The sequence below is a fragment of the Rattus norvegicus genome, chromosome 17 (assembly GCF_036323735.1).
Source record: "Rattus norvegicus strain BN/NHsdMcwi chromosome 17, GRCr8, whole genome shotgun sequence".
NCBI classification, from domain to species: Eukaryota; Metazoa; Chordata; class Mammalia; order Rodentia; family Muridae; genus Rattus; species Rattus norvegicus.
This window is the reverse complement of record NC_086035.1, coordinates 57,387,392-57,410,738: the sequence shown is the minus strand read 5'-3', so window position 1 is coordinate 57,410,738 and position 23,347 is coordinate 57,387,392. Positions and strand designations below refer to the sequence as shown.

At 47.1% G+C, this 23,347-nt stretch overlaps 1 protein-coding gene across 21 annotated transcripts in view; it reads left to right on the top strand.

Moving 5' to 3' along the window:
- Positions 1-23,347, top strand: part of Svil (supervillin) — a 195,599-nt gene that overhangs the window by 128,770 nt on the left and 43,482 nt on the right. For 5 of the 21 annotated variants that reach the window (XM_006254030.5, XM_063276626.1, XM_006254031.5 and 2 more), the window contains 11 exons: positions 4,603-4,686; positions 6,695-7,549; positions 7,945-8,109; positions 8,730-8,764; positions 9,313-9,374; positions 10,048-10,187; positions 11,356-11,451; positions 13,100-13,343; positions 13,806-14,385; positions 15,078-15,297; positions 22,938-23,061. In XM_006254030.5, coding sequence (XP_006254092.1) covers positions 4,603-4,686; positions 6,695-7,549; positions 7,945-8,109; positions 8,730-8,764; positions 9,313-9,374; positions 10,048-10,187; positions 11,356-11,451; positions 13,100-13,343; positions 13,806-14,385; positions 15,078-15,297; positions 22,938-23,061 — 2,605 coding nt within the window. The remainder of the gene's footprint in view (positions 1-4,602; positions 4,687-6,694; positions 7,550-7,944; positions 8,110-8,729; positions 8,765-9,312; positions 9,375-10,047; positions 10,188-11,355; positions 11,452-13,099; positions 13,344-13,805; positions 14,386-15,077; positions 15,298-22,937; positions 23,062-23,347) is intronic. The other 16 variants (NM_001108416.3, XM_017600615.3, XM_017600623.3 and 13 more) reach the window with 10 other exon arrangements.

The following is a 23,347-nucleotide window of genomic DNA, read 5'->3' as shown; positions in this document are numbered from 1 at the left end:
GTGTTGGGACTCAAGTACTTGACACTGAGAAACGGAGAGAACCATTCCCAGGTATTTTGTAGAGTGGTGTCTTGCCTAGAAGCACACATTTCATAGAAAAAGTGCATCATGTAGTTCAGCTATTTCTATAAAAGGAAATCCTGTACGTATTTTTTTTAATTATCTTTAGTCTTTTTTTAAAAGTCCTGTCGTTATCCCCTCCCGGTCTGCCCTGGTCTGCCCTCCGACAGTTCCTCATCCAGTGCCTCCTCCCCTGTCTCCAAGAGGATGTCCCCACCCGACCCTGCCATTCCCTGAGGACTCAAGTCTCTAGGTCCTTAGGTGCATCTTCTCTCACTGAGGCCATACCAGGCAGTCCCCTGCTGTATATGTGTCAGGGGTCTCATATCCGATGGTGTATACTGCCCATTGGTGGCTCAATGTCTGAGAGATCTCAGGGGTCCAGGTTAGTCGAGACAGCTGGTCTTCCTGTGGCATTGCCTCAGCTTCTTCCAGCATTTCCCTAATTCAGCCACAGGGGTCCCCGGCTTCTGTCTGTTGGTCGGGTGTAAGTATCTGCATCTGACTCTTTGAGCTGCTTATTGGGCCTCTCAGAGGGCAGCCATGTAAGTACACCATAGCATCAGTAACAGTGTCAGGCCTTGGAGCCTCTGCTTGAGCTGGATCCCTATTTGGGCTCTCACTGGACCTCCTTTCCCTCAGTCTCTTCATTTTTGTCCCTGCTAATCTTTTAGACAGGAACAATTCTGGGTCGGAGTTTTTGACTGTGGGATGGCAGCTCCATCCTCTTACTTGATGCCCTGTCTTTCTACTGGAGATGAACTCTACAAGTTCCCTCTCCCCACTGTGAGCATTTCATGTAAGGTCCCTCCCTTTGAGTCCTGAGATTCTCTCACCTCCTAAGTTTCTGGTACCTTCTAGCTGAGATCCCCACCTCCCGCCTCCTGAGGTTGCCTGTTTCTGTTCATTCTGCTGGCTTCACTCCTGATCCCCCACCCCAAAACCTGATCTTGTTCCCCTTTTCTCTTCTCCCTCCCCTCTCCCACCCAGGTCCTTCCCTCCCTCCACCCTCCATGATTGCTTTCTTCTCCCTCCCAACTGGGATTGAATCCAAGTGGGATTGAAACACCTTCAGTTGGGTTTTATTACTACATTTTATTTACGTATTTTGCATATGCACATATGGGACATGTGTGTTTGCAGTGTGACCTGTGTTGTGCCTGTGACAGTCAAAGGACAATTTACAGGAGTCTATTCTCTCCTTCCACTATCTGGGGCCTGGTCATCAGACTCAGGTCAGCAAGTTTGGTGGAAAGCACCTTACCTGTTGAGCAGACTCACCAGCTAGCCCCTCCCCAGATGTTTCGTATAGAGAGCAAAGAGCCCAACAGATGCTTACTTAGAAAAAGTACATCCGTCTAAGAAAATGAGGAATCTAATCTGGTCTAATCTCTGATTTTCATGGGACAACTTTGGTATCACTTCCTCGTGCAGGAGTGCCCTGAATTACTAGTGAAATACCAGCTTTAGGGCAGTGTCTACCCGGGTGATGCATTTGTTCAGGGATTATGTAGTATTCTATAAGGTGATGGAGAAACTCTGTAAGTGATAGAGGGATGGGTGCTTAGCTCATCCTGTCACATGCCTGGGAATCAAGGCACATTTTATCGTGAAGAAGTGAAGAGAACACATTCTACGGAAGTAGGGGCTGTAGGTCAGGCCCAGCTATCCCTTGGAACCGCAAGTTTTGCGTCCTCTGAAGAAGGCCGTTCCTGGGGTTAATTGTTGCTTGTGAGTCAGGAAGGGTGAGTCTGGAAGCAGGAGTTAACCAGTAACACTGGATTATTATCAACATGTCGGCTGATCTTGAGGATTAGTCAGCCTTTCAAAACTATGAACTCCTGCTCCCACCAAACTCTCCTTCAATCGTTTATGCAATTTTTATTTTCTTATTGAGAATAATGTTATTCTGTGTGGAAATGCAGAAGCTCTCTCCTTCGGGTCCCCAGCTGCTGTGTGCCTGAGCACCACCTGTCACCCCGTTCGTTCTCTGTGTGTCATGTGACTTAGAGGAGGAAAATGAAATTCAGCTCGACCCCTATTCTGAGAGCAGACTCGCTCTAGAAAAGCCGTGTTCGTTAGCTCTTTCTCACCATACCCCAGCCCCTCTCCAGCTCCGCTTCTCCAAGACAGCAGAGAAGTCATGGAGAACAGAGCTGAAAGTTGACCTTAGAAGAGCTGTGGGTTAGGGCCTAATCAGTGCTCGTCTCGAGCACCTGCCCACAGATAAATCACACTCCCTTCCCTGAGATACAATAACACATGTAGCCCTGACTGGCCTGAAACCCCCTGTGTAGACCAGGCTGGCCTACAGAACTTGCAGAAATTTGACTTTCTCTGCCTTTGCCGTCCTGGGATTATGACCGTATCTCTCTTACCTACCTCGGTGCAAGGGTTTGGTGGCCTAGCTGATCTTTTTTACTCCTCAGAACTAATCTAGCTTTGTATTCTGTCCATACCAGGAGCTCAGTAAACATATATCAGGTCACACATGCACAGGCGTGCACGCACGCGCACGCACACACACACACACACACACACACACACACACACACACACACACACACGTCAGCCTGAGTGTGAGCTTGTATCTGCCCGTCAGTTTCCTTATTCAGAGATGAAAGGACAATGTATCAGGATACAATGTATCTAGGAAGGCAGAGCAGAGACTGCCATGGGCATTCCTCCTTCACTGTCTGCTCATCTCCTCGTGAGAGCTTCAAGGCCTGAAACAGTCTCCAGACCCTCAGGTCCTCGTGGTTGTGGTTGCTGCCCATCTATCCATGACCTATGGAATCTATCCATGACCTGTGGAGATGTCTGCAGCAAAGTGTAGTACCTGGGTGTTCATCCTGCCTTGACTCCCATTAGCTCTGGGCAGCAGCTACCGTGTTCTGTGGACACTAGGGCAGAGTGTGGGAAATAGGTCTCAGATCCATTCTCCAAAGAGGAGTCTTAGGCTGTTCTGCTGCTAATAAGTGGTTAACTCATTTTCTTTCTGTTTTTCATCTAATTCTGTCCTTCCTGGCGAGTGGTAGTTCCTTTGACTTCAATATGAATGTTTGCTAAAATGCCAGTCTAGAATGTATAGTAGCCGATGTGTGTGGGAGAGATTTCCATTGTAAACTGTGTCTAGTAGTGTGGCCATTGCTGTACCCACACTTGTATGTACAACAACAGCCTTCCACACAGATGATTCCCAACAGTTAGCCAAACTAAATGAGGTGGGAGAATCCCACCCTCCTGTAATCAGAGCTGCATGAGACTTTGCTGTAACGAGGTTTTGTTTGGGTGTTGTTGTTGTTGATGTTGTTGTTGTTGTTGTTGTTGTTGTTGTTGTTTTTACTTTTGGGATGAGGTCTCATTGGGTGATTCTGGCCAACTACAGATGGAAATCCAGCTCTCACTGGCCAATCACACATCAAAAGCCAATCCATTCACCTGGAGTTTCTGCTTCCTTGTTCTCCCCCAGTGACTCCGCAGTCTTCTGCCAGTGGAGGTTCCCTCAGCACAGCAGGGTCTTGGCTCACTCCCAACACCTCCTAAATGAATTCTAAGTCTGGAGGTTGTTGCCCGGTTGGTAGAGTGCTTAGCTGGTGCGCATGAAGGCCAGATTCGAGCCGGGCACAATGTGCACTGCCACTCCCTGTTTGTACAGCGATGCTTCGTGCCTGTAATCCTAGGACTTGAGAGGTTGAGGCAGGAGTTACAGCCATTCATTCCAGTTTACCCACGGCTATTGCATGAATTCAGGGCAGGCTTTCCGTGCTTTCTCTGTAAGTCCTTAATAAGAACATATGATGTATGGTAGCTACTTTACCTATATAGGTTTTTCTTGCCTGTAATTTTTATCAAAAAAGTATCTCAGCCTGGTTCTTAATGACTGTGAGACTATCAGTTTCGCACTTTGTCTGACTGAGTTAAGATCCAGATGTCTTCATGGATGCAAGGCTTGTTCCTGATTAGGATAAAGACCTTTTCTCCTTGTTACCTGTGCTGCCTCTCAGGTCTTTATAGGAGTCAGACATTTATCTGGGTGGCCTGGGTTACAAATTGACATTTGTAACTGATACAAAAAGATAAAAGGGAGCTGTGTAACAGGCAAAGTTTCTTTTTATTTACTTCCTTCCTTTGGTGTGTATCCTTTTTCATGGTCACCTTTTACATTTGTCTGTTTACCCATGTGTCTCAATGAAGCTCATGAAAGTTAAGTTTCCTTCTATTTTAATTCCAACTTCCTGTAAGGATCAACAGAGTGTGACTACAACACACTCTTAATTCCATGACTAAAACCCATTTTCTCTAGTGGCTTTAGATTCATTTATTTTCACTATTTGTTTTCTGTACTGAGCCAAGTGACCAAAACCTTCCAATAAGTAAATTTAAACTCTAAATGCACCAAGTACTTATGTCTTTCCAAAAGCCAGCCTGAGAATCTCTTTCCTTCAAGCAAACTTTGGAGTTTGCTTATGGTAGAAAGATGTGAACACGGGCATTACCATTTTTACAGCGATGTGCTAAACTCGTGTTTCTTGTGCACAGTAGCACAGGGAGGCCCACACACGAGTGGTTTCTGCAGAGAGACTCTGAAGGCGACACGCCCTCACTTATCAACTGGCCTTCCAGGTACATCCCAAGTTGGTCGTGTGTGGCTGATGCACAGTGGACGCTCCTCTCCTCCCATTGCTTCTCCTGCTCTACCACACTTAACTCATAGCCATGCTCCTCTTTGCAACGCCTCTGAAAACCGTGTGCTCGGGAGTAAGCTGCTTCTTAATCGTGTTCCCGGATTGCCCTTTCCCTGGCTGATGTTCTCCTTCCTGGTTCCTTTGTCTCTAACTTAACTCACTTCCTTGCTTGCTCGCTTCCTCACAACTCTGCCGATCTGCCAACAGGGGGCGGTAATGAACCTCTCCTCTGGAGACACCCTACCGTGCCCATAACCCTTTTCTGCACCAGCCTTAGTTTTCTTGTTTCTAAATCAGTAGCTAATTCTCAGTAGTTAAATTTAGGGCACATGGCCTAAGAGCAGACAGAAACCCCAATCGTTTCATGATGGAGAAAGGCGGAAGAATTAAGAATGAACAAGTCACTGGCCAGACAAAGGTCCCATTGAGTTTCTGACACTGACTTTGTTCTCTTGAGATCGCCTCAGATAAGAATCCCCCTTATCCATGGGGGGGATTCAGGAGGAAGGGGGAGGGGGTTAACCGCAGCTCTCTCTTCTGACCAGCGCCCTCCTGCACTGCCTAGTTCTCAGAAAACTACAGCCCAGGGTGCTTTTTCCCAAACACTCATACATACCTTTATATGTGTCTTTGGTGTTTCCTCGAGGAAGTCTACTGACACTGCTCTATTTGAAAGCAGAGCTTGTTTTATGAACTTGATAGATCATAGGAGGTCTACCCAAGACAATTCTAAAATGTGTTTGTTCTAAAGAGTCGCTTTTGCCCACTCGACTAAGTGAAATGCAAGTTTTACATGTTCCCGGGAACTCTCTTGTCCTATCCCAAGAGCTCTGTGTACTTTTTGAAAGTTGTGCCTGGTCACCAACCACCTCAGGTCAGATGGTTTTCCCTTTCAGTGTGGCATTTCAAAAAGTCACTCACAGGTGCTAATTGAATGTGTCTTCTTTGCTAAGCAGGAAGTCATATGCTCTGCAAACGCCTGTGGTACTGATCCTTTCTGTGTGATGGGTACTAAATACAAGGCCTCATGCACACCAGGCACACCAGGCAGCACAGTCGTCCCTCCCCACCTCCCACAGCCCACTGTTTCCTCTAAAGGTGAAGCCCTGAGCTGGGAGGGCAGGTAGGGCCCTCAGCAGTGTTTCTGGGCTTCTGTGGAGATGGATAGGGTCTGCAGCTTTTGACGTCTTTTACAGTTTTGATCTCAAATATTTAAAAATTAGAAACAGCAACTAATGGTCCCTTTTTTTTTTTTTTGGTTCTTTTTTTCGGAGTGATGGTCCCTTTTTAATTGGGTTGCTTTTTAATTAGGGCATAGCAGCGACAGGGCGGGGGAAGGGGAGGATGAGAGCTCAGGATTCTCTTAGCAAATACTTCTGCCTAACATTCCCATGGTGGTCCTGTCTTGGGATCAGATGACGTAGTCAGCTGAGCATCCAAAGCCTGCGCGTGCTCAGCACTTCATGAGAGGTGATGTTAGCTCAGGAGAAAGCATAAGATAACCACAAATGCCTACACATCTGGTGGTCAGTGCCATGGCTGCATCTACTCCGAGAGTGTAAGTTTCTCTGGAGCGCCCAGCCACCCCCACAGCCCACACCTGGGCGTACTCCATGTGCACCACCTCCGTGCTCGAAGTGCTTGCAGTGGTAGGTATAAAGGAAGCTTCCTGGGTCTGCTAGATGTTTCCCTGGGATAAGCCCATTCTCGCTCAGGACAGCATGTGACTCTCAGGTTTCCAGGGGATGGAACTTTTGGACCACGCTAGAATATGGATTCGAATGTGGAGATTTCCCTCCAGTTACCTAAGTGTCTGTGTTCAGTGCCCAAATGTGCTTTCACCCGTGCTCTCTGAATTGGTCCCACTACTGTCCACGGTCTGTGCATGCTTCCATTCCTCTGGTGATTACTATACCTTGCAACATAAATCCTATTTTTTTCCTAAGAGTTAAAGTTAGAGAAAAATTGGTGAAAGAGGAGAGTGCTCGAAGCAGCCCTGAACTTACCTCAGAGTCCCTAACTCAGAGGAGACAGCAGCCAGCACCAGCTCATTTCCTGTCTATCCAGTCAGAAAGTTCCGCCTTTGATAGGGTCACCAGCAAAGCAGTGAGCTCATTGCGGCCAAGCCGGAGCGGTGTCCTGCCAGCTGACCCTGTTCATGCCATCAAGGTGGTGACCATGGACACCCCAGAAAGCTCATCTGAATGCAGCTGGGTGGGGTCAGCCACCCCAAAAGTTATAAAATCTACCACCCTGAAGATTCTAGAAGGTGGGTCAAGGGACGCACCAGTACTCCATATTCATGAGTCAAAAGCAGAAGATGAGCTCTCCCCTGAACCTCTGGAGAGGAACCGCAAATCACTTTTGACCTCAGAAGATGACGGGCTTGTGAGAGGCCACAAAGACCCCTCTGATGATAAAGATTTAGAGAAGGCCACCATTCGCTCCATCAACGTAGAACCTGAGAGGGAGCAGCAAGTTCAGAGAACTGGCCGGAGTGAGATGGTTCTGTATGTTCAGAGTGCTCCTGTGTCCCAAGATGCCACATCGACCAGTCCCTCAAAGGAGGCATCACCAAAGAAGCGCAAGGTTGTGGCCCGTTCTCTCTCGGATTACACGGGTCCCCCGCAGCTCCAGGCCCCCAGACACAAGGATGCAACCCCAAAGCAGGCACTGGAGCTGCAGAGTCCCAGGGTAGAAGGGCCTGGTGCAGAAGCCAGTATTCTGGACACCAGAGTTTCTGTTGCCCAGCTCCGGAATGTATTTATGGAGTCGACCAGAGCCAGCAAGAAACCCGAACTGTAGGTGATGTTCCCAACATCCTTTTGATATGTCACTTGCACGTCCTTGCAGACGATTCACTTCTCCACCTATGGTGTGTCCTGTAAGCTTAGCTCACAAGTGTGTGCAGGGCAGAGTGTACAGGAAATGGCTCACACACTACCATTCTGCTTCTGCCTACTAATGGGGCTCCGGAGGAGTGGGTCTCTAGAATGTCCCACATGCAGATGTGCATGGTGGCTGCATGTAGAGCCTAGCACTCTGTCTTGACTCACTGAGATGCATAAACCTTTTCCCTCTCTCTCTCTCTCTCTCCCCCTCACTCCCCCTCCCACAACCCTTCTCTCTCTCCCCTTCCTCCCTTTCTTCTCCCTCCGCCCCCCATATTGCACTTGCTGCCCTGTGGTCCTAAAAGCCAATCCCGGGTTGAGAGGTCAGCTGAAGGAATTGGCTTGCCCATGGAACGGGAGAGAGGGTCTCGGAAACCAAGACGCTATCTTTCTCCTGGTGAAAGTAGAAAAACTTCTGAGCGATTTAGAACTCAACCTATAACTTCAGCAGAACGAAAGGAGTCGGATAGGTAGGCACGTGTGTGTGTACTTTTAGCAGTTCAAGCACAAGAGTGCTCATTACCCTGGAGGGCCTGATGGTATTTGCATAGGGTTCCAGAATTATTCCTTCTCAGCTATGAGGATAACTTCTTTTATTACTGAAATGTATTTCCAGAGAATGTTGCTTTTCTATCAAGGATCTCTGTGTGGTTTCCAATTGCTCACAGATGAGATGTGAAGAAACGCTTTTTCAGTCAGCACTTTTAGTCCTTTATGCTTCCATTAAACTGGTGTCTGAATCAAGCATCCTCCACTGAGCATAAGGAATTCGGGACTCATAAACAGCTTACTTCTTAAATTTACATTCTGTATCACACCATCATATGCAAATGTATAGAAGTTATGAAGTTCAGCAGTATGCCCAGTCCTCATGCCATAACTTCTTGCCATGTCTACCTTTTCTTCACAAGGTGTGCACCAGGCTGGAGTTGTGTGTACACGCTCCACAGTGTCTGCTCACAGCTGTTTGGTAGTTCCAGCCAGAGCTTGCACCAGTGTGTCTTTAAGATGGTTCCCTTGCATGATGTTTCATGTGTAGCTTGTGTGCCCACCACTAATCACTGTCATTTTCTGTCCCTGTCTTTCCTAGGTACCCTTCTGGTTCAGAATTGCCAGTGGTCGAGGGCGAGTATCTCCTTTCTTTCTTATTCCTTTACATTTTGTCCAGATTAGATTTAATCTGGATCTAAGATTTGTGACTTTGTGGGAGAAGAAACCTGGAGCCCATCAGTTTCTTGCTTTCTTTCAAATTGCCTTGCTGGGAGCCCTACCTGAAACGCACAGACAAGGCTTCTCTTAGCTTCTGATTGAAATTAAGAGGTTTGTTCAGTGAACAATACGGAACAGCCATTTCACCTAAAAAGTATGTTTTACTAGTGACTTCTGCCATTGCTCAGCAAGGCAGTGCTCCTAGGACCCGTTCTTAAATACCCTCAGACAGACTACTGAATAAACACCACTGTCTGGACACAGTTTGGTCTGAATCGCAATGGAACTTAGTAGGACTCACTGAGGAGAAAGCATGGGCTCCTGGCAGGGGAGACATCGCAGTTGTGATGTCAGTTCCTCTCTTCTTGGATTCAAGGGACAGTCAGGTCAGTCTTGAAAAGCATTTCAGAGATAACGTGTGTGCTTCCTAATGGGGTTCAGTTTTTATTTCATGGCTTTTACAGATGAAGAAAAGGTGGATGAACGGGCCAAGCTGAGCGTTGCTGCCAAGAGGCTGCTTTTCAGGGTAAGGTGTGCCAAATGGTGTAGCTTAGTAGAAACCATAACTTCTACTGAGAAATATGCCTGGGCTCTGGCACCTCGCACACTCTCGGGAGCCTCATGTTTCCTCACCTACAGCACCTGCTGTTCTCTCCCCAAGCTGAGTTAGGCAATGTCCCTTTACTGTAACGGAATACCTCAGGTTATCACCTTTTTAAAAAAATAAAAAACTGAAAGTTTATCCTGTCACACTACTTCAGAGGTTCTGTGTGAGCGGTTAGCTCTGTTGCTTCAGGCCTGTGGTGAGGCAGGAAGGACTCTATGACGGGGGCAGGTAGCACAGGAAGCTGCTCACCACCTGGTAACAGAAGTGAGAACGAGAGGAAGAGACAGGATTCTGGAATCCTTCTTGAGGGCCAATAACCTTGAACTCTGTCCCACCTCTTACATTCCACCAGCACCAATCTGGGACCAAGCAAGCCTTTACCACAGAACATCAATTGGCATTCTCAAACCACGCTTCAGGGTCTGTTGTGACTGGTTTTAGCCACCCAGCCAACCAGCATTAAGTGTTCATTGTGATGGCTTCTCACTGGTGTCCCCTTCTGTAGATCCTCCAGGAAGGCAGCAGACAGACATTTTGTTGCCCCAATTTTTTCTTTGAATTCATGTGATTTCACAACATTTTCTAACTGCAGGAAATGGAGAAATGCTTTGATGAGCACAGCATCCCAAAAAGGCGTTCAAGAAATGCAGCCGTGGAGCAGAGGCTACGTCGCCTGCAGGACCGTTCACACACACAGCCCATCACCACGGAGGAAGTGGTCATTGCAGCCACGTGCGTTTCTGGGGCAGTTCTTAGCCTGGCCTGTGCCCTTATCTTTAAAGGGAGATTCAAGAATTTTCTATAAGAATGAGGCCGTTTAGCTGGAAGCCATAGAGAGGCACTTACTTTTGGTTTTTTGTTTTGTTTTGTTTTTTTTCCTGCTGTCTAAACAGCGATGGGATGTACCTGTTGTAGGTCCTAGGCTTACCTCTGAAGCATTTTCATCCCTGTGTTTTCTCTTTCACAATGAAAATATAAAACAGGAAAGTAGATGAACAAGGATGGGCCTCAGCTTCCGTGACTGCCGGCTCCTAGGCTATCTTCCTCCATATGCATTCTCTTCAGCCACACCACAGACACCTCATCCTTAAATATTTTAGTGCATATCTCTAAAAAAAATAAGCACTCAGTTTGTTTATAAACCATCGCCAAAGTGTCCAAAAATTAATTGGCGGCTGGACACTTTCCAAAAAACAAGAGGCCTGCACTGCTGGTATGCTGAGATTGCCTCGACTGGGTCATTCGAAGTTAGCAGCTCCAGTCAAGTGAGAGTCTTCATTAGTTTTTAAAATCATTTCTGTGGAGTGGTGGCATCCCTAAGAACCTCTGTTTGCAGGTTCGCTGTTGGAGCCTGCTGTGAGGTCATCAGCCTTTATGGCGTTCCCCACCCCTGTGTGCGCTGGACAAGTGCTTTTACCACTGAGCCACCTCCCAGCCTCAGGCTCCTCCCTTTCTTCATGTGCTTGTAGACAGACACATGTGTGCACTTTCCCACAACTCTTAGCACAGCCATTTGTTTACAAATTAATTTCTTGACTGGTAGACACTGTAGCAGACACCCTAACCCTAAACCGTGGCTGGACTCTCCTGCCTGGCTGTGGTTGACACTCGCTTTGTAAATGACTTCTTAAAATGAGGCCATTTGCTCTAAGCTGAGTCTTTTTCAAGCTTACTCCTCTGCTTGTCCGTTTACTCGGGGCAGCCTGTGCCTCTGATTCCTTCCATTTGTGTTGCTTTCCAGAGTTCTTTTGCAATTCATTTCCCCTTCAAAGTGTTTAGCAAATATTTTTGGTAAAATATTTGACTTTTGCGTTTCTGGATTTACAGCTAATGCCTTCTTTAATGCTTCTTTTCTTCTCTCTCCTCATGAATGCTCCTCCTTTGGCCATTGCTTTTAAAGTGAACCTATCCCTGCTTCGTGTTCTGGGGTCACCCACCCCGTAATGGCGAGACTTCCTAGCCCCACTGTAGCTAGAAGCACTGTGCAGCCTTCCAGGTACTGGACACACCCTGCTGCATGTAGCGCCCAGTGCCGTGGTGCTGGGAAGGAAGCAGGTGCATCTATGTAGCGCCCAGTGCCGTGGTGCTGGGAAGCAGGTGCATCTATGTAGTGCCCAGTGCCGCGGTGCTGGGAAGGAAGCAGGTGCATCTGGAAGCCTTAAATGCCTTTCAAGTGTCTGACACACAAGTCAGTGCAGTGAGTGTTCCTCAGATGCTTGATGTTTTGTTTCGTGCAAGGTACCATTAATGTCTGTGATATAGCCCATCTGCCTGCTTCCTGTGTGAATACTAACTAAGGTCATACTGACTTATGTATATATCTTTTTTTAACATAAAAATGGTCATTCCTCAAAGACGTTTTTATCTAAAATACTAACAGATAGAGACTAATTTTAAAATGGAGCATGAACGTGAAACTGAAATGTTGGTGACTTCTAGTTATTTTTAAATATGTGTACTTGCAAAGCTAGAGTAAAACCAGATACTCCTGTTTTCTAATTTGGAAACAGGAGACAATGCCTTTAGACATTAGGATTGGTTGTAGAAATTATAGGATTTAGTGTTTTAAAATTATGTTCATAGCTATTTAAATACCCACTTTGTCTTAGCTGTGAGAAACCAAAACACAAGAGCTAAAAATAAGACTCAGAGATGTTACATGACAGAGCCAGGCTGAAGCAGTCTGACCCAGAAGCTGGACTGTCTGAGAAAGATATGCTTGCCCTCCCCGAAAAGCTCCGGTCCTCAGCTACTCTTGTTCACCCACTGTTCTCATGACATCCGGACAGAGGCTGCCTGTCTGGGGCTCCCTGTGGATCAGTGATGAATAAGAACGAAGGCAGAGCATCCTTCTTAGAACAGAGCTGCCGGCCGGAGACAGTGTTGTCTTGGAGACCTGCTGAGAATTATGCTGCCCTCCTGGGCTGGAGCCTCCTCTCCCTCACAGTGGAAGCTATTATTATTACTGTCGTTGCTGTCCTTGTTGTTGTTGCTGTTGTTGTTGCTGTTTTCTGTGCTCTGTACCTGCTTTCCTGGAGCTGTGCTACCATGGCCCCCCAAGTCCCAGCTGGTTGGGGGGGTCTTTAATCACCTGAGATTTTCCTTGCCTTTCAAGTTACAGAGAATTACATTTAAGTAACTTTGGGAATTGGCAGAAACCTCGGAGAGAAAGTATGTGCAAACCACACTTTGACAGAGAAAAGGCTGCTTTTGCTGACTGTGTCACTGACAGGAGGCCACACTGTCCCTAACCATTCACAACCAAGAGGCAGCCTCCGAGCAGTGTCTGTAGAGGATGTGTGAGGCAGGAGTGACTTTAGCCCCTGTGATAGGAGCCATCCAGGATGTCTCTCTAGGAAGGTACATCCAGGGTGATACCAATTCCTTAAACAGGAGATCTCCTTTATGGCTGTGATTCAGAGCTAAACGTCTGCCTGTCTGATGGTGCTGGTGTCCTGTTCTTGCTCTGTACTCTCTGTCGTGTTTAATAGCTAAACAGCCAAGTGCCCCTCGCCCAAATCCACTAGGGAAAATGACCTCTTTACAAACTATGCGACCTTTTTAAAGAAAGTTACCATATGGATTGGTGGTAGGCGTTCCTTTGTTTTCCTTTGTATGGCTGACCTCCCCTTCCTTGCTTCTAGGTTACAGGCATCTGCTCACCAGAAGGCTTTAGCCAGGGACCTGGCAAATGAGGGCAGAGAGTCTGCTGAACCAGGCGAACCTGATTCCTCCACTCTGAGCTTAGCAGAGAAATTGGCCTTGTTTAACAAATTGTCCCAGCCAGTCTCCAAAGCCATTTCCACCCGAAACAGAATAGACGTGCGGCAGAGGAGGATGAACGCAAGGTATCAGACCCAGCCGGTCACACTTGGAGAGGTGGAGCAGGTAAGAGTGTAAGATCTAACTGTGGTGTGTGTGTGGGGGGGGTGGTATGTGTGTAGGGTGTGTGTGTCTGTGTGTGTCTGTGTGTGTCTGTGTGTGTGTGTGTTTGCTTTGTATAAAGCTGCCCAATATTGCTCTTGGGTTTATGGTACAGGACAGGGTTAACAGGTGAGCCTATGAGTGGCTTCATCTTCCCGTCCCTAAGGAAGAACCAGACCCACGTTTGCTACTTCCTCTCTTGTTCATAACTTGCTTGGAATGAGTCCACTGTGGTTGACTATAAAAGCAGAGGCAAGCTGCCTCCCCAGAATGTTTGTCTGTGATTTGTTCTGTGTGTTCTGTAACCATGCAGGCTGGCTATCTAGTAAGGCATCACAGGAGGCCATACTGCAGGTGTATTATCCCCACCCCAGCCAGTCCCCTCTGGTGACGCTGCTTCTAAACTGTGTCCCCCCCCACTCCCAGGTGCAGAGTGGGAAGCTCATCTCCTTCTCCCCTACTGTGAACACCTCTGTTTCTACCATGGCTTCTGCAGTTGCTCCCACATATGCAGGGGACCTTCGAAAGCCGTCTGTTGACAACAGTGCAAGTGCCCCTGACTATAAGTCTCCTTCTCCTGTGGAAAACTCAGACTCTCCAGTCAGAAGCATTCTGAAACCACAAGCCTGGCGGCCTTTGGCAGAGCACAGTGGGAGCAAAGGAATGCCGGAGGAGTCCGGAGAGACGGAAAGCAAGAATTCTCTGACTGCAGCTGCTGAAGACAGTCACATTCAAACACGAGGAGCCGTGGAGGAGGAAGTGGAGCCCTCCTACCCCATCCTTGGCAGAGTCGGGGAGGGTGATGGTCAGAAGGAGCCTAAGTATGCCAACCTCAGGAGGGGAAGCTTAGAGCTAGGGAATTCTTCTGCCACACACCTTGGTGATGAGCTGAAGGAATTTTCCACTGCTAAAAGCAGTTTGCAAGAGAGTCTGGACCTGAAGGATAAGCAGGCCTCGGAGGAGAATGCAGATGTGGAGAATGTCATGAGGAAGTTCTCACTCAAAGGTAAGGCTCTGCAGCTAACTCCCAGGCTTTCTAAGGGCTCCGCAGTCTGACAGACTTCTCGCACGTGTTTGGGTTGTTTCTGCTTAACTACATCTAGAGACAGGTTATCACTAGAATCGATCAGAAGGTCAGCGACTCATAGTCCTTTCCCCAGACCTCTCTTCCCCTCAATTCTGACACAATGAACTGATAGAGTCTACAAAGCAAAAGTGGCTGCCATCTTAACACCCCTTGATAAGGGTTTCGGGTGACTGGTGACATTAACTCACACAATAGCCTTCTGAGCTCCCAGGCTGTGTTGACCCCTTTTACTAAAGTTGACGGCCCAAAAGTCCTGCGCCCAGTAAGCACAGAGAATAAGGACTTGAACCCGGCATGGTTTCCAGACTCGTCATGCATTCTGATGATGTAGTTTATGCTCTGTCCGCATTAGAGACTGACCTACATTGATTGTATGTCAGTTGTGACGGGCTTGGGGTGAGTTCAGCTCACTAGAAATGAAGATGTGCTGATTAAGAGCAGTAAGCCCACTGGCAGCATAGCTGACTCAGGCTAGCTTTCTCTCAGCGGCTTGTGCTGCAGTGGCCTGGGCAACTCACCATGTGCCCACCTTACTCCAGTACTGCACCTCAGTGTGTACAGCTGGAAAGATGTTTGCCCAGAGACTGATGCTGACTGGCTCTCCTTCTCAGAGTTTGGAGAAACTGCTTCTGAGAAGACGGAGACAGCTGCCAGGAAAGCCTCTGTTCCGATGGCAACCCCAGGGGCCTGGAAGCAGCAGGAGTCCTCTGAGCAGCTAGCAGAGAAGCTCTTCAAGAACCCCTGTGCCATGTTTGCTTCTGGAGAGGTCAAAGTGCCAGCGGGCGACAGTAGCCTGGATTCACCCAGCAAAACCATGTCAATCAAAGAAAGGTAAGCCCTCTGGTGATTGGCAGATATATTGTGGAGGGATGTGGGCTATGCTGCCATGCTAAAATAGTCCTGGGAAGCCAAGGCATAAGAGCATGAGCTGCACCTACTTTAGCAAAGTTGTAATGTCCAGTCCAGACTCGAAGGAAGGATGAACAGGGACACCTTGCTTGTCTCTCTCTTATGTCATATCCATTTCGTTCGGAGCTGAGATCTAGGCTCTTTCTCCTACAGAAGCATGTGATTCAAACTGTAGGTACCCTCTGACGTTCTGGGTAAAATAAATATAGGGTGAAGATAGATAAGTTCACACAGAGGATCTGTGTCTTAGAGATTAGAATCTGTCTGCTGCATATTATAGGAAATAAGATGAATTGCCTTTCTCTAAATTTTTATTACATTTACTTACTTGTGCACAACACACGCGCGCGCGTGCGTGTGTGTGTGTGTGTGCTTATACATGTGCCATAAAATATGTGTGAGGTCGATGGACAACTTGCAGAAATCACTTCTTTCCTTCCAGTATGTGGCTCCTGGGATGGACTCAGGCTGTCGGTCTTGGCATGCAGAACCATCTCACCTGTCAAAGATGAATGATTGCTCTGAACATTTAGATTTTTTTCTTTCCCTCCCACCCTCTTCCTTCCCTTTTTCCCTCTCTTCCTTCCTTTTTCCTTCCTTCCTTCCTTTTCTCCCTCCTTCCCTCCCTTTCTTCCTTGCTTTTCCCTCTCCCCCTTTCCCCTCCCCTTCCTTCTCTCTTTCCTCCCTCCCTCCCTCCTTCTCTTCCTCCCTTCCTTAATGCCCTCTCAATTCTTTCTAACTTCCTCACTCCCCCTCCCTCTCCAGTCTCTCACCCCCTTTCCCCTTCCCCTTTCCCATCCCTTCCCTCCTCCCCACCTCCCCTTCCTTTCCTTCCTCCTCCTCCCTCCCTCCCATACTGGTGAGTTCACCTAGAGTTTTGTACCTGCTAGACAAGCACTTTACCACTGAGCTGCAGCTCTGGCCTGGAAATTTTACATTAGGCAGTAGGTGCTGGATTTCTTGATTTCTCTTGCTTGTTTTCAGTAAACTCTGGTGGATCTGTATATGTCTGTGAGTTTTACCCTGAGGGAAAACTCTTCTGTTTAAAGCTGGACTACTGTGCAGCCAGACTGTGTGTGGAAGTTAGAAGGTGACTCTGGGCTTCTGTGTACCTGGAAGGGAGTTGAGATACAGGGATATAGGTAGCATGCACCTGTTGCCTACCTGGAGCCAAAACCACTCGAAAGATTTCTGACCTGAATCTAGGCAGAATCCTGGCAGGAGTGCTTGTTAAATATTCAGCTATTCCATTTCATTGTTAACAGGGTTTTAAAGGGTAAGGGTCCTGTTCTCTAGCAATTAAGTTGGCTATCATAAAGAATGTTGATAGGAAATAGGTCACCCATGACCTCCCATGTGCCATGATGGTACTTTTGTGTGTATGTCACTGCAAACACCCAAGTATCTATCTTTACTATTCATAAGAGAAAGTTCCCTGAGTGGTGACTCTAACCTTTCTCATCATTAAATGTGAAGCTTGACCTAGTTAGTGAGAAGAAGGGTGTTATTCTAACATTTACTTGGGCTTTGCTTTTCTTTCCTGGAGTGACATATAAACTTCTGGGTCTTTCAAACCTTACTTAGTCCAGCTATTCTAACTGCCTCAATTTGCCAAAGGCATCTTAGTTAGGGTTTCTATTGCTGTGAAGAGACACTATAACCATGGCAACCCTTATAAAGGAAAGTATTTAATTGGGGTGGCTTACAATCCAGAGGTTTAGTCCATTGTCATCATGGTAGCAAGCATGGAGAGGTTGCTGAGAGTTTAACCTCTGGATCGGCAGACAGAAGAAAAAGACACTGGCCCTGACTTGAGCATCTGAAACTTCAAAGTCCACCCCCAGTGACACACTTCCTCCAGCAAGGCCAGACCTACTCCAACAAGGCTGCATCTCCTAATACTGCCAATCCCGATGAACCTATGGGGGCTGCTTACATTCAAACCACTATAGGAGGGACTTAGTCCCAGCACCCTCAGCTCTGTGTACTTACTACTCTTGGCAAGTTCACAACCCCTGAGATCAGGCAATCCTCCTGCCTCAGTCTTCTGAGTCCTCGGAGCTTGTGGCCCCTGTGCTCAGCTCCGCTCACACCTCCCTACACTTTCACCTTTATATATGAGAGTAAGCGACACAGAGCATAGACTTTGCAGTGAGTTCTAATAACATTGCCCTTCGGCTCAGTGCCCGGGCTTCTCTTATGTTAGGGACTGGGCCACAACAAATTCTCTACTGTGCTGCTCTAAGCACCTTGGTCCGTGCTCCCTCAGAGACTAAGGCAAGAAGGCCATGTGATCTCAGAAATTTGAGGCTAGTCTAGGATGCTCAGGGGGACAAAATCACGTGTAAAGCTAAGTAAGAGTATAGTAACCAAGAAATTATTTTATAGAAAACTTCTATGTACTCCTCTTTTAAATTTTACATTTACTCTCAGTGTGTGTGTTTGTGTATGTGTGTGAATGTGTGCATGTGTGAGAGTGCTTGCATGGGAGGTCAGAGGACGATGTGTTGAGATGGTTCTCTCTAGCATTCCACATTAAAAAGATGAAGCAAAGGGACCTGGGCACGTGTTTCCCTAGGTATCAAACACTTTTTAAAATGAGCATAAGGCTAGCAAGAATGCTCAGTGAGTGAATAAGCTAAGCTTGACAACCTGAAGTTTTATCCATAGAATCAACAGGAAGGTGGAGAGAGGCAGAGATCCACCTTAGTGGTTAACTGGGGTCCCTGTGTACATGCCCCTTTATTGCTCCTCTGCACCCCATATAGCCTATGTCCATGTCTCCCTGGCAAACTCCTGGCTCTGACTTAGAGCTAGAAGATTTCAGCTACCAATGAACCCTCAGATTGGTGTAGGAATAGAGAGGTCCCACCTTTATTTATCTGTCCCTTCTTTGGCCTCTCAGTTCTGGTGCTACAAGGAGTATCTGGGGTTGAGTACTTTGGAAAGCAAAAAGATGTACTTTGGGTCCATGTTGTTGAAAATGCCATCTCAGGTAGAGGGTCTCTGCCACGTTAGGACATGGAGGAAGGTGAGGCCCCTCAATCAGACAGCTCCTCTCTTTGACAGCTACGGGGGAGCCTGGTTTGAAGAAGAGATTTATGTTGGCTGCCTCAAGTCTGCAGTTCCCAGTTGGCTACTTCTGATGCTTTTAGGAAACCTGAGAGCAAAGAGCCAATGGGAGAGGACTTACTTTCTCCCACTAGGCCCCATCTCTAGAAATTTCTACCACCTCCCAAAAATGCCATTAAATCCTGAATCCACCAGGGAATTAATTCATCCACTGAGGGAGGCTGACCCCTAGTGGTTTCACAACTCTCAAGGATTGACTCCAGGGGAAACATCTGTGCAGAGAGCAGCAAACCAGAGAGGCAGCTCTTCCATTACTGACCCAGAGGCCAGAGTATAAGCTCATTCCCATGAAAAAGGCATTAATCCTTTTTAAGTATCTCTTCATCCCTTGAAGTTATGCTCAGGATGCCATCATCATGACAGTTAACATGTGTATGAGAAGCATACTGTACTTAAAATATAGCAGCCTTCCACTTAGACCAGAAGGGCTAGGGCCTGGCTCAGCAGAGAGTGCGTACTTAGCATTTACTAGGATCCAGCCTCAGTCCTCAGCACCAGAGAAATTCAAATAAGTAAAAAGCAAGTGGTCAGGTAGATTGCTCAGAAAATAAGTGCTTGCTGCTCAAGCCTGAGGAACTGGATTGGAATCTCTGGCATGAATGTAGAAACTAGCACAGAACAGACATCTGTGACCTCAGTGTTTGCAAATGAAGCAAGACAGGCATATCTCAGGGCACATGCACACACACACATGTGTCGACACAACACACACAAATACACACACACATACACACACACACACACACACACACTGCATAGCATCAGAAGACAAGAGGAAGGAGAAGAAGAAGAAGAAAACATAGCTAGGGGCTAGAGCCAGGGCTCAGCATACGGCTCTTGCTTGAATCTACAGGGTCCAGGTTCAGTCTTCAACACTGGATAAAACTAAATGCAGACAAAAAGCTTATTTTTACTATTAACTCTTTTGACTTTCTCATTAGCAAGACCAGAATCTATGAAATCACTCACCAGAGCTGCTCAGCCTAAATCCATGGGTGCTTCTGTTTCTCTGAAGTGTCTAAAGAAGAAATAGAAATACCTTAGTCGATATTAGAGGCACATGGTCTGCCTGTCCCTTGCTTGACTTAGCCCTGACTGTTATGAGCCTGGAAAAACTTGTCCTCATCCTGCAGGCTCTCAAGCCGGAATTTCTGCTGAAGATCAGGGGCTCTGGTAAAGGCCACATGGCAGCCTGGTAAGCACATGTCACGTTGGCCCTGGGCCAGCCCCGTGTGTTAACAGACTAATATTATGCCACTCACTGGGTATGGAGCCTCAGCCTAAGCAGATGCCCCAGGCCTCCACATCACAGCCCACAAGTAGCCCTTAGACTTGGCAGATGTTAAAATCGCTGACAATTGTTGGCACTGCACAGTGGCAATTTATGTCACGTGTCGACCCAGACCTTCACCCTCTGCAGCAGTGATGAAGAGCTGTGAGATTGCCAGAGTAGAGAACAAGACTCGAAAGATCTGCCACCCTCCACAGCTTGTTGAACAGCAAATAGGAAATCAGAAGGGACAGGATAAAGCACTCCATCACCGTGTGCTGTTATGAAGTTCTTCATCATGTGTACTCAGTGAGGGCTAGGGCAAGTGCCACGTGAGCTCAACTGAAGCCGTTTCTCCCGTATCATTTTACTTACTCTGGAGTCTGGAAGTTTCTAATGCTGAAGGGAGCAGCACATTGAGAAGCAAACTTTTCTGGCTTCAGAATGGAACGGTTCTGTGGAAGCCATCCTGCACGGGCTGGGAGAGCACTGCAAGAGAGTTGGAAAGCTCCGCCTATCCTGACAGAGGTAGGCACTGTGTGTGTCTGCCCAGCTCAGCTTCTCACGGGAGGAAGGAACCGGGACTTCGAGAGGCAAGCATGGAATCCCCCCTCCTTTCCCACCAACATGCAGTAGGCCCTTGCTCAGTGGAACCTTGATGGGTCTGCATCTGCATTCCTATCTGGACAACTAGAACAAAACACGTAATTTCTTAGAGGTCTTTGCACATCAGTGGAGTGTAGAGAAGATGATGGAGTGATTCTAGATTCCACAGCTTGCTTTTTATGAATTCATTTCCTGTTCCTCAAAAGCAGCCCCAGGGGAAGCCATGTTTTTGTGGAGAAGCCCTTGAACTGTCTGTGACAGTCTATGCTCCTGAGAATAAGGGTTTGCACTCTGTAAATCCAGTCTCGTGGAGATGAAGGACAAGAATGCCTGCTCTGAGTCAAAGGTAGCATGAGCAAGCAGCTGGTTCTAAGAGCAGTTTGCAGGGCCAGCTGTGGCAGCATGGCTGCCTCCCACTGAAAGCCTGGCACGCTCGTCAGCTGGAAGACATCCCCCGACACTGGGATTTCTTCGTCATGGTTATTTCTTTTAATAATTTGATTTTTTTGAGAATCCTTTTCTTATTTCAATAAAATGGGCACATTCAAAGTAATTGGGGCAGAATAAATAATAGTCATTTTTACCTCAATAAAAACTGAAATTAAAGCATGTAAAGGAATTCAGATTTTGTGCTCACATACATGCAGTAGCCATGTTAGCATTGGAGAGCTATAAAAGCCAAGACTGGATGGTCTGTCTCTGAGCTGTGTAGACTGGCATTAGATATTAGATCGGTAAGGCAGATCATACATGTTTATAGAATGGACCCTTGTGATCTTATCTGCTGCCACATAAGACTGAGGTATTACAGAAGAAGGTAAAGAATGGCGAGGACATAGACGCCAAGTGCAAAGTTCTGTGTCCTTCTGGAAGCTCCTCAAAGCTTTATGTTGTTCGAGAGTGGGGTCAAAAGTATAAAATTTGATAATGCATACATTTGTAAATATAATGGATCCTTGTTTAAGATAGAATGTGGTTCCTGATTTGCTTAACAAAATTCTTATCATATGGAGTCTAGCAGGAGAGCACTTGCCTAGAATGGTGGAGGGAGGCCCTGGATTCTATCCAAGAACCAGCGTATGATTGGATAAGTTTTATCACAGAGTGTAAGGCATCCTGCCTACAGTTTAGATGTTAGATAGAATCAGGAAATTTAGCCTTGAAGAGCCCCATGTTCAGGTCACACATGACAAACAAGGCAAGGAAGACTAATTAATGCCTGAGTAGAAATGGCAACAGCTAAGCTAACCACTGTTCTCGTTGGTGGGACTAAATACCTGACAGGAAGCAACCTTAAAGGTGAAAGTGGGCGATGGGGCCGCTGTGGTGGAGACGCTCAGCAGAGGGAGGCACCATCCATGGCAACAAGAGCTTCTGGTATAGCAGCCAAGTGTTCAAACCCATGAGCCTACGGGAGTATTTCATGTCAGGTCATAACCACATCCAAACCCAGTCAGACCACAGCGACAGGCTGCTTGTCAGCCACTGTTTTAGGTCAAGTACTGTGGTCACAGGCATGACTTGTAAGAAAGCACAAGAGAGTGGGGTCTCATCACCTCACCTCGGTTCTTTATCTCCTTCCCACGGCCCCAGCCTTTAAGTTCTTTGAGCACCAGCCTCAGTTAGTCTCCTAGGCCCTGGTTTGTCCCTTTGTGTCTCCCACTCTGTTGAGCTTAAATGGCTGAGATGTTTTCTTCACGTAAGCATGCTGTCTAAAACAGCCTCTTGTTCTGCAAGATGGCTTCTCAGACAGAACCAGTTGTGCAAGCAGCTTTAGATAAAGTCCAGCTGTGCCTAGCCTCAGGTATGTTGGTAACATCCCCCCCCCCTTGGGAAAAGTTGAACTAATAATTTTTCAAGGTGTGTTTTTAGAAAGTAGTTTTTGTGTTAGTTAGGATACAAGGAAAAGACAAAGATAATGTAGAGGGAAAGACGGGGCTGAGAACAGAAGAGAACAGCGGTTAGCCAGCATCTTCCTTTACTTGAGGTAAGATACCAAGATGCCACATTCTTCTGTTTTTTATCAGTATACTTCCTGTACAAAGCAGCGTTTCGTTGTGAGACTCCCACACATGCGTGTAAGTTACTTTATTGGGAATCACCTCCCCTGTTACTCTTTCCTATTCTTCAGGTTTGCTCAGCAGTGTTTTCTAACTGCCGCTTTTATCTTTAAGTGTTATTTCCCGAAGTGGCCAGAAGGGGTATTAGAAGGCATTTCTCTGAGGAGAGTTAACTTTTCTCTTTCCCTTGCTCCAGGGCACGAGGAAGGCAGAGTCCCTTTCCTTTGAGATGATTCTATTTTTCTTTTCTTTCTTTCTTTTTTTTTTTTTTGGTTCTTTTTTTCGGAGCTGGGGACCGAACCCAGGGCCTTGCGCTTCCTAGGTAAGCGCTCTACCACTGAGCTAAATCCCCAGCCCCTCTATTTTTCTGACAAGTCAGTTCCAACTTTCCTTTCCAAACAACTAAAAAGTGTTTGTGCCTGTCTTGGAAAAGAGGCTCTTGTCAGTTCTGAGAGTGTGCTGCTGAATTCTCAGTTGGTGTGTCCTCTTTCCAGGCTAGCTCTGTTGAAGAAGAGTGGCGAGGAAGACTGGAAGAACAGGCTCATTCGGAAGCAGGAATACAGCAAGGCCACTGGTGGCCTGCACTCACCGGAGGTGGAGCAGTCCCTGAAGAAAAAGGTACTGTGTCCGCCTCTCGAATGCCTCGCCGTGTGCCTCAGGAGTGAGTGCGTGTGGCTTAACCACCCCTGCTTATGAGCACTCGTGCTTCCCTGCCTTAAGGAGACACATTCGTCACTACGCTGCTAATCCTAACCACCAGGTCAAGGCTGGGGGCCAAGGATGGGTGCCAGCCCCGTGCAGTTGCCTCAGCAAACGAGTGCCTCGGTTTCCAAATGTGTTCATTGTTGACTCTTAAATAAATCCTGGGGTTAGAGTGTGGTCAAAGTCTTTCAAATGAGACAAC